At 37.4% G+C, this 20,763-nt stretch overlaps 1 protein-coding gene across 1 annotated transcript; it reads left to right on the plus strand.

Annotated features, from left to right (window-relative positions):
* Positions 1–9,591: 9,591 nt before the first annotated feature.
* LOC117989331 (uncharacterized) lies at positions 9,592–20,563 on the plus strand. The gene is made up of 16 exons (XM_069503978.1): positions 9,592–9,642; positions 10,749–10,918; positions 11,287–11,447; positions 12,192–12,661; positions 13,917–14,140; positions 14,263–14,365; positions 14,494–14,621; positions 14,710–14,997; positions 15,211–15,495; positions 15,576–16,063; positions 17,519–17,702; positions 18,173–18,368; positions 18,869–19,638; positions 19,716–19,908; positions 20,200–20,313; positions 20,479–20,563. The coding sequence occupies exons 1-16, from the start codon at positions 9,600–9,602 to the stop codon at positions 20,547–20,549; spliced, it is 3,888 nt and encodes a 1,295-aa protein (XP_069360079.1). The 5' UTR covers positions 9,592–9,599; the 3' UTR covers positions 20,550–20,563.
* Positions 20,564–20,763: the final 200 nt, after the last annotated feature.

Genomic DNA, 20,763 nt, shown 5'->3' on the forward strand with positions numbered 1-20,763 from the left:
CTAATTTGTTTTATTTCGACAGACCTCTAATAGCATTATTTGCTGAAGCGGTGATAGCCTAGTGGTTAAGATGTCAGCTGCCTATTCAGGGGGGTCATGGGTTCTATCCCCGGCACACACCTCTAACTTTGCGAAGTTGTGTACGTTTTAAGTAGGTACCTAATTGAACACTTGATTTAACGGTGAAAGTATCATATCATAGTGAAAAAATCAAGCAGACGGGGTATAAGTCCCGCAAATTGCTAAAGCGCGTGGCCGCCATTTTAGTGACGTCAGCACTAGACTGGTTTCGAGCTGATGGTACCTATATTTTTACTTAAATATTTATGTCAAATGACGTCATGTCGATGTTAATGAGACATGGTTCCAGCGCAATAGCAATTTGAGGGACTTATAATGAGGTTAGGCGTGGAGGGGGGGATGCCACGCGCACTCGCACAGATCCCGCGCTATCCCGCACCGGGTTAGCGCGGGCGCTGTACTGGTGTGCGGGGGTATGGGTAGGTATCACTGCGACATTCCGATCGTCAAAAAAGAAATCTCTATACCTATATAAAAATGAATGCTGAATGTGTTGCTGATCGAAAATCTCGAGAACAGCTGAACCGATTTCACTAATTGTTTTTTATAATATTCCTTGAAGTACGAGGATGGTTCACGAGGTGGAACGAGAGAAAAATTTAAAAAATCTTGAAAAAGAATCGACTGTTAGGCGGTAGGTACGAAGTTCGCCGGGGCAGCTAGTTATGAAACAAAATTGTATACTTTGTCATAATAAGTAGGTAATATGTTGTTCATTACTCATTCCAAAGTCATAAGACGTATTATAGAATCTTCCTAGTTACATAGGTATTATAATAGTTATTATAATATTATTTAAACAACTGAAACTTTCATTTCGTCGATGACGTGTTTTGCGGAGCATTTTGCTTATTTTTCTCTCAATGTGGACATTATTCTGATATTTTATTTGGTCAACTGTGCAATTTAGTTAACTTGTTTTTTTTTAGGTTTACCTATTGTTGTGTCGCTTGAGGATACGTGATGATGATATCGCCTACCTACCACTAGTACATATACCTATCATTATTATCAGATTATCAGTTAAATAATATAATAGCCCAGTCAAATTAGATTTTCAAGGTTACAATAATTCGCATAGAGCTCACTGTTCGAAGACTTAGGTCTTCACTGAGGAATTTTGGCACAAGAAGACATCTTGAAGCTTCTTGAACGCTGCCCAGCCGAGTTGGATTCGGCGGCTGATCTCCTTCTCGAAATTGGACCTACCTAACTGGATTGTGTGTCCTAGGTATAAGTACTCGTCTATAATTTCGAGTGCAGAGCTCCCAACGATTACTGGGTGAGGCGGGACATAAGCACATTTTTAGGCCCACCTCAATATAATGCTCTCATAGTCGTTTCTTAGCTGACACCTAACCTCAAGAAAAAACCTACTTTCCAAATTAGCTTAGGGGTGGAATTTCGAAAAATCCTTTCTTAGTGGATACCTACTTTTTACAAAGAATAGACCCTTAGGACCAGCGGTTTAGGCTGTGCGTTGATATATATGTCAGTCAGTCAGTCAGTCAGTCGACTTTGAATTTTATATATGTCGGAGAACAGGAGGATGGCTGATAATTATTATTCATCTTTAGCCGACATCAGAAGGTAGTAATTAATAGATAGGTACTTTAATCCATGTTCTTTACAAATAGTTCTCAGTAACGTATCGCACATGGAAACCATCAACGTAACACAACCAGATCACCCTAACCTAACCCTACCTATGGTCGCCTCCAACCACCCCTCACAGCGACCCCTCACCTCACTCTAAACTAGCTAACCTAAGCTAAACACTACATCGTGTTATTAGGGCGCAATTGCTATTGCAACCTCTCAATCAAGTCACGACCTACTCCGTTATCTAATCATCTCAAGGTAATCAATCACAACTTCATGAACGCTCTTAAAAGGATCATTGCATCGACTCTCTTACGATCTAAACCAGATCTTATAATTGACTTCTCATTACTAATTCAGAATATCGCAATAGCTCTACCTTCTCCACTCTGTGCACATCTGCATACAGAACACCATAGCATCGTGCGCCACACGCGCCACGACTACTATATCCACCCAAATAAGCGATCACAACAGAAACCAGGTAGAATGTAAGCTATTCGATCTCATGGGCAACTCATTGTCTAATCCATTTCAACATTACACGAGAGTCATCAATGATTCTTTACCAACCGGGTTATACGATTCTAAAGCGGGTACCTACTATCAAAGTTAACTTCAAGTTACTATCGCACTAAACTATCACTTCAAACTAATCATTATCTCAACTGCCGGTATATCTCCAATTACACTCTAAATCACTAGCGTCTGCAGAAATAACCTTAACGGATGTCATTATAATAACCTATCCACTGAGCTAAACGTTAACTCACGAATTACTCTAATATTCACCAATCATTGATATTCCATATTCGTCAAACAACTACGCGAACATTATTAAAGCACTAGCTTTGCAGACAAAGTCACCGGATGGCACTAGATGTTACGATTTAACACAATGTACATTAGCATCGAACAATTACTGTTCTAACTATATCACAATCACCGAATTAAATATCACGATTAAGAAACTACCTACCTATCTCAAAGAATAATAATTAGCTAAGCTATAATCTGATACTTAATTAATTTAACGCGAGAGAAAATTGTGAACGTCAACAAAATTCGTGCGTGTCAAAGTCCAACTCTGACAACTAAAATAAAGATGGCTACCTTCCGTAGAGTAAAACCTATACGTTTCTTTTCACGGAGTCTATAGACAGTAAGAACTCTTTCAATATCGACCCTCCAATACGGCCATTCTGACATGCGACCGTCCTCGGGCGCTAGTATGTATCAAGCACAAACATTTTATAAACGTCAGAACATCCGCTCGTTCATCCTGACAATCAGCACAAGCACACAAACCACATATTCTAAAGCATGCATATCACAACCATTACAAATAAAACAAGCATGACACAACCAAAGCATAGCCCAACTTTATCCATAGTAGCAACTTCTAAAACACACTGCACCATTTGCCACAATAGACTCACCGCTCATAATTATGTCTCGTAAAACCCGAACTCCAGCAGTACCCCGCTACTGATCCTATCACCTGTTCCAAACACCCACCACACTATACACCAAGCTAACTCCCCTCAGCTGAAACGGCCACGCCGCCGTCCATCCATCATCGGAACAGCCACCTCGCCGTTTATCATCTAAATGGCCACCTCGCCTTTTAGACAACTCCCTTTTTTTCAAAACAGCCACCTCGCCGTTTATTATCTAAATGGCCACCTCGCCTTTTAGACAACTCCCTTTTTTTTCAAAACAGCCACCTCGCCGTTTACTATCTAAATGGCCACCTCACCGTTTAGACAACCCATTTTTATAAATCAAATATTCTTTAACGTCGCAATAGCACTTTTCCAAAAGCAATTCACTAAGCTCTTCTTTATACACATTCAAACTCATCCTTTTGAGGTCAATCGGCAGCTTATTGTTCATTTTTTTTTACAGCCATAGCGCAAACGCTTTTCATGCATGTACCACTGTGACATTCTGAAATGCATAGCTCGTTCGTGCATCCAACCGACCCACTCATCCTTACCTCATAATCTCGTTGGAAATATTTTTGACATCTCCTAATAAATACGCCCATATCCTCTATGCATCACAGTGGAAGGACCCCCATTTTTTTTATAACGGCATACAGCAATCGAACAGACCCATAACACAGACAGTCCTTATGCACTTCCTTTGAAGTCGAAATGCCCTTTTAGCATCAACGTAATTACCCTACAATGTCAATCCATACGACAACACGGATGATACACATCCGTGGGATGCACCCAAAGCCGCATTCAATTATATCATCTGCACCAGACGTCCCCACGCATACACAAATTCGTCCAATTCAGCACACACTCCTAATGTGCACCCTCAAATTAGAGTTCCTGTCGCAAATTATTCCCAAAAACTTTAACTCATCAACCCTCTCCATCGTCGCATGATCATGAACTGCATCATTTTAGTTTTATTTAAGCGCACTTCCAAGTCATTATTACTAATTCAATTAATTATCCTCCAAAGCGCCGTTCAATTCCCATTCCTACATTCCTTCAACATTATTCTATCATCTGCAAACAATACACAACGAACAGTGGTCGCTATCGTAATGTCACCAATACAAGTTACAAAAAAAAACAAATATTCCGGCGAATTTAAAAACCTCCTCCGTTTTTGAAGTCAGTTCAAACGGAAGGATTCTAATACACCACACATACCATACAGTCTGAGGTACCCCCCGCTTATCACATTCCAGTGGAGATCCGTACACCCTTTGGTATTATTTTTCATTCTAGCAATCCCAGCGCACATTTTCGGTCCATTCAAATACGACTCTATCCATTCATAAGCTCTTCTTTCAACACCATATCCATCTAATTTATCCAATAATATTTTATCATTCACAAAGTCAAAAGCCTTAGTCACATCCTGAAAAATAATAGCAATAGGTACCCTGTCATTCAGGCTATCATTATCTATTCCACTTAAACAGAAACAATCCTCAACAGTGGAGCTGTCATTGCAAAAACGAAATCGTTCATCCACGAGCACACCATTGGCATCGAATTTTTTTTTTTTGAGACGTTTCACCATTACCTTTCCAATCATTCCCGCTAATATTGGCACCAATGTTATAGTACGGTGCCACATCAATCGCCTTTTTTTTGAACACGGGCTACAGGAATGGTAACTATAGAAATTTTTAAGTTGCCTAGCAACCCCTAAAACCCCTTATTCAAACGACTGATTCACTATGTCTGCAAATACACTGCATAGGCGAATAGCGCACTCCTCTACAGAGCCAGTCCTCATCTCATCTTAGCCCAGCTTCAGTGTCACTCGGTGACTCTATTATACCAAAAATCCCTTCAGTCAACCATACCGTTTTATTATTACAATTATCCATTTTCACCTTCTTAAAGGGTAAACACAGCACATAGAAAAGTTATACAACATCATGAAAGGAATCAAATGCCTCGCCGACGCTTTCCGAATATTCGAAAATGTAAGGGACAAGATAAATTTCATGAATAAAATTATTTCGTATTATCCCCGTTGTAGTCCCTCCCATATTAAGACCATGCAGACCTATATCGCACTTTTTTTTCAACCCTTACTGCCAATGCCCAAGTAGCATCATGATCTGAGAGTGCTAGATAGTCAATCTCAGCAGCTGAAAACATCAGACCACTAGCTATTAAATTAGATGACAACCGTGCTGGGACATCACACTCCCAATGCTATAACCATTTAGTAAGGAAACCAAGTAGTTTGGAACCCTCGTAGCCTTAGCTCCAAGCTTACGCAATTCACCATCACCACCATACCACATAACTCCAACAACTGACAGTCAAAATTGTAAATTAACTAAACTTAACTATTTTGAATAAATGATTCGAGTTTTGAGTTTAACTCCATTAAATCACGGCCACTTTCACCACTCCTTAGCGCATCTCTACACAAAATAATCCTTCTTTCTTTCTCTTTTTATTCAAAACACACAAAAGTAAATCAAGCTTTTCAAGAAAGACCACGTGTGGGTATTAAAATTGAAAACATGTCTTGCACAAATAAATAAAAAAAAAAAAATTGTAACTTTTTTTTTTTTTTTTTAAACAAAGCTAGTGTTGCAATGATTTTCGAAAATGTGGGCATAAATCGTGTATCCCACTTCTGATGTCGGAGAACAGGAGGATGGCTGATAATTATTATTCATCTTTAGCCGACATCAGAAGGTAGTAATTAATAGATAGGTACTTTAATCCATGTTCTTTACAAATAGTTCTCAGTAACGTATCGCACATGGAAACCATCAACGTAACACAACCAGATCACCCTAACCTAACCCTACCTATGGTCGCCTCCAACCACCCCTCACAGCGACCCCTCACCTCACTCTAAACTAGCTAACCTAAGCTAAACACTACATCGTGTTATTAGGGCGCAATTGCTATTGCAACCTCTCAATCAAGTCACGACCTACTCCGTTATCTAATCATCTCAAGGTAATCAATCACAACTTCATGAACGCTCTTAAAAGGATCATTGCATCGACTCTCTTACGATCTAAACCAGATCTTATAATTGACTTCTCATTACTAATTCAGAATATCGCAATAGCTCTACCTTCTCCACTCTGTGCACATCTGCATACAGAACACCATAGCATCGTGCGCCACACGCGCCACGACTACTATATCCACCCAAATAAGCGATCACAACAGAAACCAGGTAGAATGTAAGCTATTCGATCTCATGGGCAACTCATTGTCTAATCCATTTCAACATTACACGAGAGTCATCAATGATTCTTTACCAACCGGGTTATACGATTCTAAAGCGGGTACCTACTATCAAAGTTAACTTCAAGTTACTATCGCACTAAACTATCACTTCAAACTAATCATTATCTCAACTGCCGGTATATCTCCAATTACACTCTAAATCACTAGCGTCTGCAGAAATAACCTTAACGGATGTCATTATAATAACCTATCCACTGAGCTAAACGTTAACTCACGAATTACTCTAATATTCACCAATCATTGATATTCCATATTCGTCAAACAACTACGCGAACATTATTAAAGCACTAGCTTTGCAGACAAAGTCACCGGATGGCACTAGATGTTACGATTTAACACAATGTACATTAGCATCGAACAATTACTGTTCTAACTATATCACAATCACCGAATTAAATATCACGATTAAGAAACTACCTACCTATCTCAAAGAATAATAATTAGCTAAGCTATAATCTGATACTTAATTAATTTAACGCGAGAGAAAATTGTGAACGTCAACAAAATTCGTGCGTGTCAAAGTCCAACTCTGACAACTAAAATAAAGATGGCTACCTTCCGTAGAGTAAAACCTATACGTTTCTTTTCACGGAGTCTATAGACAGTAAGAACTCTTTCAATATCGACCCTCCAATATATATATAGATAGATAGATTATTCCTAAGATAATCCATGACCAGCTTCTTGAAAGAGCCCACACGAGTGGAAAAAATGACAATATTGCCGAAGCATGCATTATATGCAGGACTGCGTCATGCTGCATAGTGGATCACCACGCACCACTCGCCACGCTCACCAGAATTACCAGGTAGCGATCACGCGCCAGAATTTGTACGGTATTTTCAAGTAGCAAAAAGTTTGTGTGTTAGATTACTGCGTAGGTACATGACTTCTAACTGGTATTTTATAACAAAGTTTACAAGTTAAAGGAATACTTACAATCGTATTTATTATGACACAGATCATATTATTATAATAGCATAGCTTCAAGTTGTTTGCGCCTCGACTGCAAGTCAAGTAGGTATATTATATTTTTCAAGAAGCTGGGCATAAGTTTCTCGTACATTTACAGTTCATCCTCCGTAGAAATTTTTTCTGTACAATTTCTAACCTCTTAACCATAAATTAATTATTATTGGTCTCGCTCCGCTCTACCATATCCATACTAATATTATAAATGCGAAAGTGTGTCTGTCTGTCTGCCTGTCTGCTAGTTTTTCACGGCTCAACCGTTTAACCGATTTTGACGAAATTTGGTAGGTACCTACAGAGATAGCTTACCTCCCGGGGAAGGATATAGGCTACTTTTTATCCCGGAAAATTGAAATGTTCCCACAGGATTTTAAAAAAGCTCAATCCACGCGGACGAAGTCGCGGGCATCATCTAGTTTATTATAATAGGGATTCCAGATACAAACAGCATAATATTCAAGTTGTGAGCGAACCAGTGATTTATACAACTACAAGATGATGCCCGCGACATCGTCCGCGTGGATTTAGGTTTTCAGAAATCCCGTGGGATCTCTTTAATTTTCCGGGATAAAAGTAGCCTATGTCCTTCCCCGGGATATAAGCTAACTCTTTACCAAATTTCATCAAAATCGGTTGAACGGTTGGGCCGTGAAAAGCTAGCAGACAGACAGACACACTTTCGCATTTATTAGTATGGATTGTATGAGATAAAAATCTTTCAAAGTACCACCACGTTTCATAGATATAAGCAATCAAACTTGTACTAGTGGCTAGACTGTTGTACTGATGACACCACCACATGACTGAGACTGCGACCAAATTGGTACAATTTGCAAGATTCTTAGGGGTGTGATTGACTGCTCTGAACTACACAACAAGCTCTGCTGCGTTTATGCACCCTCTAATTACAGTTATCTCCGCCACCGCTCCAAATTTTTCGTAAGTCCGTTTAGTCGCTCGGTAGCGCGTTCCGTCACCCATACCGCGCACTTTGGCTGCGCTCAACGCACTGCTGGAGGAGTCCCCTCGCTGTGACATATTTGCTGACAAATGGGCTGACCTCATGGGTCAGATCTTGCACTTTTGTGAAAATTTATAATTTTGCTTTTTAAAATTTATAATTTTAAGTTGTTAATTTTTGTAAGTATGTTTATGTTAGTTTGTACTCGTATTTTAATTAGTGTAATTGGCTTTATGGCCGTTCTAATTAAATAATAAATAAATAATAATAATAATAAATGACACCACCACATGACACCACCACATGACACCACTAGTAGGTACCTATACTTTGATAGCTAATATCTCGGAAACGTGACACGTTGGAAGATTTTGTCTAATACAATAAGTACTTATTTGTATTGATGGTAGCTATTGATTAATATATTATAGGTTACATGCGTAGGCAGTTATAGGCTGCAATTTTCGGGAGCGGGCGGCGCGGCGGAGTCTAACATTCCCTGAAGTCTACTTGGAGCACATGAGTAGAATATCTACTCGTGTGTTGAAAAGCATGCTTGAATAATGGAGTGAGCTCAGCTGACTAGAGTAATGCGGTGGGGCGTAGAGCGTAGAGCAGAATATTCTAAGACAGATGAAGAAGAGGTACTTACAGCACACGAGTAGATATCCTACTCTGTGCTTACAGTACACGGCTGAAAGTAATGTACATCGGTCTTTAGAAGGAGATAGCAGATTTGTACAGTGCTATCCCTATTGTTGAGACCGACAAAACGTCACATAAGCCGAAATGTCATTTTAAAGCATTCAATTATAATGTACTAACGTATACATCATAACTCAATGTTCTAAAGGCCAAAGTAAGCGGTCAAAAGTGATGAACATCGGCCTTTAGAATGACATTTCATAGGTATTTGTAGAGTTTCTGTCACTCATACCCATATGACGCTTTGTCGGTCTTAACGACTGAGACAGTGCTCTACAAATCTGCCGTCTCCTTCTAAAGATCGATGTTCATCACTTTTGGTCGCGTACTGTACTACCTATTTTCAACACTGTAAAATAATAGCCTCTTGCGTTCTGAAGGTGTTTGCGCGGCTTGCACTGTATTTGAATCATAAAGCGGTGTGCCATCACCTTAAAAATTTGCCGCTTGTACCTATAAAAAGATGGCTCCAACAGAACATCAATTAATTAAATTAAGAACACAAGTGCTCACAGATGGCTTGCGTCGAATTCACCGTCAATGGGAAAAAATGCAGAGGTATGTAATTTGAGTTGACTTTATTTTATTAGACTTCACTGTTACTTAGTATAAAGCTTCTGTGACTTAAATATTTTTATACTGGAGGTACCAGGTATAATCCGGGGTACCTAATTTATAATTTCTTAATGCAAATTCAATCTACGGCGGACAGCACTTGTAGTCTTGTTAAAGTAGGCTACAATAATTAGGTACAACGCATGAAATACATTTTTATTTTTAAATTTTAAACAATAGGTTTTCGTAATTTGTATTTTTTTTTTATTTATTTATTTATTCATATTAATTTTACAGAGTTTCCTACATATCTATCAATAATTAAGAATGAATTCTATAAAATAAACTTAAATCTAAATTAAAACTAAAAAAAACCTCATCGAGAACACCGCAGCGAGGCTGTACCCAAGATGCTGGCAGCATTGACAAATTGTAATCATTAGGTAGGTTAGGTAGGTATACTTATCTAAGTGCCTAATAATCTTCTATAATATAAAATGAATCATTAAATGTGTTGCTCATCGCAAATCTCGAGAACAGCTGAACCGATTTCGCTAAACCTTTTTTTATAATATTCATTGAAGTACGAGGATGGTTCTTACGGAGAGAAAAATTTAAAAAATTGTAAGTATTAAAAAAATAAAAAATCTACTGTTAGGCGGTACGAAGTTCGCCGGGTCAGCTAGTTAAAAATAAAAACAACCTTACTTATCTATTATAAGTACCTACCTAGATATTTATTTTATTAAAATCCATCACAAAAATGATTTGCATGCCGGTCTTTTGTCGTGATTTCAATTTAATTTGTCGCGGTAATCATACAAATGTACCCCATGGTAATCATTAAGTTCTTAAGAGTCCGTACACATGTTTATTTTAAGGGGATGGTTTATTAAACGGCTTTTTTGGTGCGGATAGGTTTACAATAGGGAAGAAGATTATAATAATTGTCGTAGCTTGGTAGGTAGGTTATCCGATATAGCAAATGAAAGGTTTGTTGAAATGATATGCCTACCTAAGTTAAAATGTCAGGTTTGTTAGAAATTAATTATTATTGAATTGATGTGCTTTTTCCAAAATTCGTTAATTTTAACTGCTGTATGTTCTAGTGGACAGCTCCCTCCACCGGGATACGACCCTCAATGCCTACCTCAGGTACCACTTAGGTCTCCCCGGAACAAAATCCATGTGCAGAATAGGAATATGTGGGGCGTGTATTGTGAATGTAACTGCACAGAGAGAGACCAGTGGCACAGTTGAGACATTTTCCGTGAATTCTGTAAGTACTTAATTATTATTAGGTATCTACTACATAATATGATAACTATCACATAATACTAGCGGACATGCTAAATGCTACGGAGCGGAGTGGGTTCGATCCTGAGCACGTGGCTCTAACTTTTCGGAGTTATGTGCGTTTTAAGCACTCAATAAGGTATCATTTGCCTTAACGGGGTTCCATGTTGGGACCATTTTACTAATGTTTGAACGCAGTTTCTACAGGTATTCCCTGAAACTTACCAGTCATTTTCGTAAACCTATTAACAAATAACAATGTCAGTTATAGGTTCGTTGGCTTTTTCACTGATTCTGTTTACCTTGCATACTCCAGACCATACTGATTATGTGTGATGGTTTATCATCTAGTGCCTGGTGCTTGTATTCTCCTGCCACGGATGGAACATCACCACCATAGAGGGCGTCGGCAACAGACTGAAGGGCTACAGTGAAATTCAGAAACGCGTAGCAGCTTTTAATGCAACCCAGTGTGGATATTGTACACCTGGTTGGGTTATGCATTTAAACAGGTAAGATTTTAGATTTATGTTGAAACGACGTACCTACCTAGCAGTGGCGTGCACAGGGTTTGAAGCCAGGGTAGGCACTAGTTAAGTAGGAGCCTGTTTTACTGGCAGGTCATTATGAAAAATATGCATTGAGCTATTCAACTGGGGTAAGCAGTGCATTTATGCCTCTATGACCTGCACGCCACTGCTACCTAGGTAGTATGTAGGTACATACATAAATGAAATGTATGGGTAATTCAAGGAAGTCACTTACTTTTTAAATATGGCGTTTAGATCCCCTGGCAACACTTATAAGTCCCGCAAATTGCTATTGCGCTGGAACCATGTCTCATTAACATCGAAATGACGTCATTTTGACGTCAGCCGAAATAAAAATATACCTACCATCAGCTCGAAACTTCAGTCTAGTGCTGCTGTCACTAAAATGGCGGCCACGCGCATAAGTAATTTGCGGGACGTTATACCTACCTAATTAAAAAATGTTATATAAAAGAATAATGTAGCAGATGGATTATTTACATAACATAACAATTGAAAGAAATGAAACAACATATGCGGATTATCATGGTCTGAGGAATGTTTGAACAAGTACAAAATAAAGAAACTACAATAACTTTTGATAGGTAACTAACTACATATACTTACCAGTAAAATTATTTTATAAGATACCTTTTTTACCTAGGTACCTATTATTTTAACAAAATATTTTACTAATTAAGATGCTTAATTTTTTCTAACTCACAGTCTCGCTGACAAGGGCCTTAATATGGTTGAGTTAGAGAATTCCTTCGGGTGCAATACGTGTCGCTGTACAGGTTACAGGCCTATTCTAGACACAATTAAGTCATTCGCAATAGACGCCAGTCCTGCACTCTGCAAAAAAGTTGAAGAAATAGAAGAGCTTACAACTGGCTTTAACGACAAAGCCAAAATATGCGACCGAAAATGTTCGACATGCAGCGATGGTGACTGGAGTTTAATAAACGATACAAATAAATGTAGACCAATCATAATGTGTTCTGGAAAATGTTCGACAAGCAGCGATGGTGACTGGAGTTTAATTAACGATACAAATAAACGTAGTCCAATCATTATGCGTTCTGGAGATGGAGAAACAATGTTTATGAAGGTCTTTGAAGAGGATCAGATATTTGATATGATTAATACTTGTGGTACAAAACCCTATATGCTAATTGATGGAAATACTGGAAAAGGTATGAGTAACCCAAATCACTACACCTATTATAAATGCGAGTGTGTTAATTTATTGGTTTGTTGCTTTGTCCTTCAATCACCTCGCAACGAAGCTACGGATTGAGGTGATTTTTTGCATGTGTGTAGTTAAAAACATGGAAAGTGACATAGGTTACTTTTTATCCTGGAAAATCAAAGAGATCCTACGGGATTTTCAAAAACCTAAATCCACGCGGACGAAGTCGTGGGCATCAGCTAGTATTTGATATATTTTTGATCCATTTAGCTTCACCAGGTTATTTTAAGACCATAAACTTCTAAAAGATGTTCAAAATTACTTTTAGCATAACTCAATTTTGAATATGGGGGTCATTGTGGTGATGTCAGACGTCCATATTTTGATCACAGAAAACAAACATTTGAAATTTCAAATTAAACGGTCCAGTAGATTTGGAGTAAATTGGCTGTGACAGATGAATAGACAGGCAGACATGCGAGTGATCCTGTAGCGATGCCGTTTTTTTATTCGGACGTACAGAACCCTAAAATAATAAATTATTGTAAACCCAGGATGCATGATAGATATTGTAAAATGAAAGGTACCTACAGATAACAATAGGTAATAATCTACATTACTAACTTGTTTTACTAATCTATATATATAAAATTCAAAGTCCTGACTGACTGACTGACATAGATATCAACGCACAGCCTAAACCGCTGGTCCTAAAGACATGAAATTTGGAGGGTCTATTCTTTGTACAGAGTAGGTATCCCCTAAGAAAGGATTTTTCGAAATTCCACCCCTAAGTGGGTTAAATGGGGGATGGAAGTTTGTATGAAAGTCGGTCATTTTTCAAGTTATTTGCATGAAAATTGGTATTTGGGTTTTCGGTTACAAATGAAGACATATGTGTTTCAGAATTTTTTGAAAATTTGTCCATAAGGGTGGTAAAATAGGGGATGTAAGTTTGTATGGGAAAGTTGTTTCTGAAAAAAAAAATGCCATTTGTTTCCTGTAGGCCACGCGGGCGAAGCCGCGGGCAGAAGCTAGTTTAGGTATAAATGTGAAAGTTTGCAGGTTTAGTACTCACTCCTTCACGGCACAATGACTATGAAGATAGCTTATATACCCCGAATGAACGCAACGCATAGGCTACTTTTTATACTTACTTAAAATCAAAGAATTCCCGCGAGATTTGTAAAAAACTTATGCCCACGCTATCCGCACGGACGAGGTATCATCTATTTATAGTTTATAATTTCTTTTTGCAGGACTTATAAAAGATTTTGAGTATCCAGTAGCTATAATTGATATATCTGACACACCATCCCTAAAGTGCTATCACTATGACCAAAATCTAGTTTTAGGAGCAAACGTTTCACTACAAGATTGTTTGGAAATATTCAAACAGGCCGCATTAACAATGGATGGATTTGCGTATTTAGAAGAATTTGCTAAGCATTTTGATTTGGTTGCACAAATGCCAGTAAGAAAGGTACAGTTATGAACTAATTCTCTTATAAAACTCTTTCATTTTTCTGAACTGTTACAAAGCCTTCCTTTTTAAAATGTCTTTAAAAAGTAAGAATTTCTAACAGTTTAATTTGGTCATTTCAGTTGGGATCATTGGCAGGAAACATTATGCTGAAGCACAAGAACCCTGCTTATCAATCTGACGTGTTTCTACTATTCGAAGCCATAGGGGCCACGACTACAATACGTAAGCTCTATTTAATTCCTTGTCCGATCAATTGGTAAATTGCGAGTAGATACGTTATATAATATTATGGAGATTTCTGCAGGTACCTACACAACGAACAATATGGCTAACATTATATTTAATTTCAGGTGACGAGAATGGCATAAAAACTTGCTATTCTATGGCATATTTTCTCCAAATTGATATGCACCGTAAATTGATCGTGAGTTTTCAATTACCACCGGAAGATTCCCTTCATAAATTCAGAAGCTATAAGGTAATCATATAAATTTATTTGTTATGAATTTACAACAGAAATGAAGAACAGAATTAGTATAATAATAAATTATTAAATTTTGTTCTAGATAATGCCAAGAAGTCAAAATGCTTTAGCCATAGTTAATGCTGCGTTTAGTGTTAAATTTGACATCGATAATCGTATTGACTCAATAAGTATCGTGTATGGTAACATTTCTCCTGATTTCATCCACGCTGCCCAAACTGAAGCATATTTGAGAGGAAAGAATCTATTTCACAACCAAGTGTTGCAAGGAGCAATTAATGTGTTAAATAAGGAAATCATACCAATAGACAGTCCTCCGGAACCATCCCCGTGGGCAAGAAAGAAGTTGGCAATAAATCTATTTTACAAGGTATTTTTACTAAGTATGTATTAGCGTAGTACCTACTTTTATATGAATATTCCGTGGTATTAGTAAAGTAGGTACCAGCTGAGCTACCTACTAACATGTACTTAGTTTGTATTGATACGTATTATAGTAGTAGTACGTTTAGTTGTTATTACATAAATTATTATTTTCAAATGCAAATTCTCGTCACTAGGCATAATTTGTATTTTCTTTCAGTTTGTTCTTAGCATTACTCCAGATGGTACGATTTCTCCACGGTACCAAACTGGTGGTGAGTTAATCTTCCGCCCTTTATCTAGCGGAATACAGAGTTACCAAACAGATCCCTCACTGTATCCTCTAAATAAACCTGTACAGAAACTAGAGGCTTTATTACAAAGTTCGGGAGAGGCTCAATTCGTTAATGATATACCACCGATGCTGAACGAAGTATTCGGTGCATTTGTATTATCTACAGTCTGTAACGGTGATGTAGACGAAATTGATGTCGCACATGCACTGGTAAGCTTATATAATATTACTTATACATCTAATTTGTCTCATTAATATAAAACTAAAATGAACGAGTTTCCTAATTTCAGAAATTAGATGGTGTATTGGGTTTGTATACTGCCAAAGATATACCAGGAGTAAACTCTTTCACCGTTCCCGGTATACAACTCGAAACTGAAAATGAGGAGATATTGGTCGAAAAGGTTAAACACTATGGACAACCGGTAGCAATAGTAGTTGCCATTAGTCAAGACTTAGCTATAAATGCAGCTAAAATTGTTAAAGTAACGTACAAAAATGTGCGAAATACACCACCAATTTTAACTATAAATCAAGCTAAAAAATTCAGCGATAGAATAAAGTCAGGACCTACCATTGAGCCAAAAGGCAGAGGAAGTAATGTTAAAAAAATAATTAAAGGTGTATTTGAAGCAAAGTCCCAGTACCCTTATTATATGGAACCTCTGACATGTGTAGCAGTCCCTGTCGACAAAGGTTTGGAAGTTTATGATGCAACTCAATGGATGGATTTGACGCAAATTGCAGTAGCTCGATGCTTGAATATGTCTGAAAGCGAGTAAGTTTATGGATAACTGATAGTACTTAAGAATATAGATTGGCATTTGTAATATGAATATGAAAGTACGTTGTACGGGTTTTGACGTAATCGGCCCACAGGGGATCTTTTAGTGTCTGCCATGCACATCTGGGGTGAGGCTGTCGGGAAGCGCTAGCCGTTTCACTGAAAGTCTCGAAGGCTTTTAACCGGGTCTGGCATGAGTGCCTTTTAAGCAAACTTCCAGCTTACGGGATACCCACTAGTCTCTGTGACTGGATATCAGACTTCCTGAGCGAACGATCATTTCGAGTAGTCACGGACGGCTCCTCGTCGGATCTAATAACGATTAATGCCGGTGTTCCTCAGGGGTCAGTTCTCTCTGCAACGCTTTACTTCTGCACATTAACGACCTGTTAAAACCCGGTATCTTTGGCTATGCAGACGACCGTTACAGAGATCTCTCTATAACGGTGTTGTCGTCATACATATTCGCCCCCGTATTAGTGGAGTTAGTGGAACACGTTAATTTGAAGGAGTGATCCGATTGGGGTGACGCCAATCTAGCCAAATTAAACGTCACCAAAATGCAAGCGTGTTTATTCATTGCAAAACAGAGTTCATTCCCGCTCACTCCAACTTTCCGAAATATACCCGTTGGCGTTCCAATAAATCAAAAAAAAATAATCTCAACTTTGGTCAGTGCATCGAATCCAAAGCAAAAACCGCTGGTAAGAAACTTGACATCCTCAACAAAGTCAAACGGTACTTCACGCCGGATCAGCTTACCCTGTACCAAGCACAAGTTTGATCGTGCATGGAATACTGCAGCCATTTATGGGATGGCTCTGCCGAGTATCAGCTTGATGCATTGGATTCGGTGGACTGTCGCACCAGAAGACTCATTGGTGACGCTTCGTCAATCGTCACCAATGAGTCTTCTGGCGCGACAGTCTACCGAACCACTGGTCAATTTTAAACTTCGAAGTTTGGAACATCGACCTGGGTTCCTCCTTCACCTTTCTACTATCGTACCGCAAGGCATCGCCAAGGACTGCGCCCGTAAGTAGTCAAAATTTTACGGATACGTACGGAGCGAGTTTCCTCATTTCTAATTCAAACCACTAGGATTTGGAATGCTCTTCCAGCACCAGTTTTCCCCTCCAATTATAATATGGGTACCTTCTAGTCAAGAGTGAATAGGCATCTTCTAGGCCAGCGCGCTCCATCTTAGGCTGCAGCTGCATCATCACTTGCCACCAGATCTTATTGCAGCCAAGAGCTAGTCTATAAAAAAAGTCATTTCTTAAAAATATGTTGGTCTTCTCATCAACAGCAGCAGTCTTTCTAATCATATGTATTAGGTCATTTTTTATGAAAGATTTAATTTTATTACGCTATTCAAAGCGACATTATCGGGAAGAATAATATTATTATGTTACGAAATGATGTTTTTAAACATGTTTTACTTTTCAGTGTACATGTGAAAGTTCGTCGTATAGGGGGTGGTTTTGGTGGGAAAATAAGTCGCAACGCACTAGTAGCGTGTGCCTGCGCAGTTGTTGCAAGAGGAATGGATCGTCCTTGTAGATTCATATTGCCATTGGAGACAAATATTGTTATTGCCGGAGGGCGATTGCCTGTAGAGTGTGAATATGAGGTAATCAGAATTTTCATTCTCGCTTTTTTATAATCACCTACTGTAGAAATCACGCCCGCGTGGAGTGGTTACTGGGTATAATAAATGTTCTTTATTTTAGGCAAACCGTACCCATATTATTACAGAAGTCAATATAAATTATTAATGAAAAAAACAGTTTTATAATTTAATGGCTTCTCGCTTACCCTATTACGTGAGAAAACTAAAAGTGAAAAGCTTTCTTCATCTCATTTAATTTTGTTACAATGTTAAGGTTTAGATTTTAAAATGTTAAAACTTAAAAGAAAAATTAGTTGACATTTTTATTAATACTTGTGTCTGTCTTGTCTAAATGTACTCAATTATGATGAAGATAACGAAAACATCACTGCATTAGTATTTGAAAGGTTCACTTGAAAGGTTATTGAAAAAATTATTACACATTATTGATTTTAAGTATATCATTGAACACTTTTATATTATAAAATCAGGTTGGTGTTGACGACGATGGCGTTATTCAATACTTAAACGCTTCAATCACAGAGGATGCAGGTTGTTCTCACAACGAGAATATTTTAAGTTTCGTCGCAGGTGCCTTTAAAAGCTGTTATAATACCGAATACTTTAGTCTAAAGACGTATGCTGTACTTACCGATTTGACTTCTAATTCTTATGTTAGAGCACCTGGTGAGTTTATATTAATATTTTATAAGTATTTATTTGTGTATTAACAATAATTTAAATTATGTTGATGTTGTAAATCTATTTTAACTTATTATAATTTTATATAGTCTGAAAGCATTACCAACGCTTGAGAGAAATTCAATTTTTTGAAATAAATATCAAAAATAGTGCAACTGGCGGAATTCGAACTCATATTTTTCCGGTTATAGCATATTGTTCTGAAAAAAAAACTGAGAATTTTTATTAGATACCATATCTATTATAGAACTGACTAAGATAAAAGTTTGAGCTATATCGTTTTCCAATTCATACCAGTTTGCAAATAACTGCTATATTAAGTTTATACCTACCTGGCTTTTATTAATAAAGTCATGTTACGTATCTTGCACTTCTTGTACACTAAAGCTGCGAAACAAATTTTAATAGAATCTTCTACTAATAGATTAATCATTCTTGTACTTAAACGTCTCCAAATTGCTTAAATATAACTTCTTGTTTTAAAGGTACTATAGAAGGAGTCATGAGTATAGAAAACATTATGGAACATATAGGGTTTGCCTTAAAAAAAGATCCGATTGACATTCGTTTAGCCAACATGAGAAAAGATGACAATGATTTACCAGAGCTTATAAAAGCTCTAAAAATACAAGCAGATTACGAAAATAGATTAAAAGAAATTGAAACATTCAATAAAAACAATAGGTGGATGAAGAAAACACTTAAAGTTAACACTATGTTTTATCCTGTACAATATTACGGAAACTACACTGCTTTGGTTTCTGTCTATCGAGGTGACGGTACAGTAACGATTACAACAGGTGGTATTGAAATGGGTCAAGGTGTTAATACTAAAGCTGCTCAGGTGTGCGCTTATGAATTGGGAATACCACTCGAAGAAGTATCAGTTATTCCGAACTATTCATTCGTAGCAGCCAATAACGTTTTCTCAGGCTCCAGTATCGTAAGCGAATGCATTTGCTACTCCGTAATAAAAGCATGTAACATTTTGAAGGAGCGATTAAAACCAATAAAGGAACAATTGGGCAATCCGACATGGATGGAGTTAATACAAAAAGCTGGAGAGGAAGAAATGGATCTGAGCGCGCGTTATATGATGAGTGATTCGGAACCAGATTTGCATAATTACAGCGCGTTTGCTGTTACAATTTTAGAGGTTCAATTAGATGTTCTATGTGGAAAGTTTCAGATAAATAGATGTGACATATTGGAAGATGTTGGATTAAGTGCCAACCCAAATATTGATATTGGTCAGGTAATATAGGAACACACTTATATCTTGTTCTAATCCAAATTTTAAGCTACATTATATGTTTCCTTTTTTTCATTTAGATAGAAGGTGCTTACGTACAAGGTTTAAGTTATTTGACGTTTGAACATTTCGTCTACGATAAAAAAACTGGAAAGAAGTTAACAAACAGTGCACTATTATATGAAGTATATCTGGGTAAGGATATTCCAGTTGACTTCAGGGTTCACTTGAGATACAACTCTAAAAATACCAAAGGTGTTTTAGGATCCAAAGGTATATAAATTCTTTCTTTCTAGAAGTTACAAGTTTTTTGTTTGTTTATTAATATCCCTTAATATCCCCATCTTAAAAATAAATAACCGAAAACTTAAAAATAAATAATTTTGTTTTATGGAAAAAAGGCAAAAGGAATCGTACTTATTACGACTCTGTGGATGGTATAAAAATTTTACTTCTTTCCCTCTTTCTAAAAATGTTTGACTAATATTTTGTAGGCCAGAGCCTACAAAATATTATTATATAAAACGAGTGTTCAAGGAATTTACTTCAATGATTTATTTTTAGCTGTTGGCGAGATGGGTATCTGTTCATCCCCTGGTATAGTTTATGCACTAAGACAATGTATATTGGAGACCCGCAAAGAATCTGGACACGACCCTAACGAATGGTTTGACCTTGGTACGTAACTTTTTATTTCTTATATGAAACTGCATATCCGCTTTCCCGCACATGATTAGTGCGGGGTGTGCTCACCCCGATTGCTATCTCAACCTGTCACGTACTATAGGTATAGTTTTGTACAAACATTGGTAGATATCTAAATTATTTTTTCAATTTTTTCAGATATACCTGTTACGTCCGAGTCGATTCTAAAAGCACAGGATTCTAAACTAGAGGAACTCCAATTATTATAATATTTGATGATATAAATTTTAAATTACCTACTATACTTAATATTATGTAGTAGTATATCAGAATTCAGAAGATACAAGAACACTATTATCAGTCACGACATAGCATGAAGGCGACACAACACATTTGTCTTTTTGAACAAGTCTACAACTAGCCTGAAAAATGCTGAGAAATTTATGTCTAGTTTTCAACAATTGATTAGTATGTATCTCTGTG

Source organism: Maniola hyperantus, chromosome 16 (assembly GCF_902806685.2).
Source record: "Maniola hyperantus chromosome 16, iAphHyp1.2, whole genome shotgun sequence".
NCBI lineage: Eukaryota > Metazoa > Arthropoda > Insecta > Lepidoptera > Nymphalidae > Maniola > Maniola hyperantus.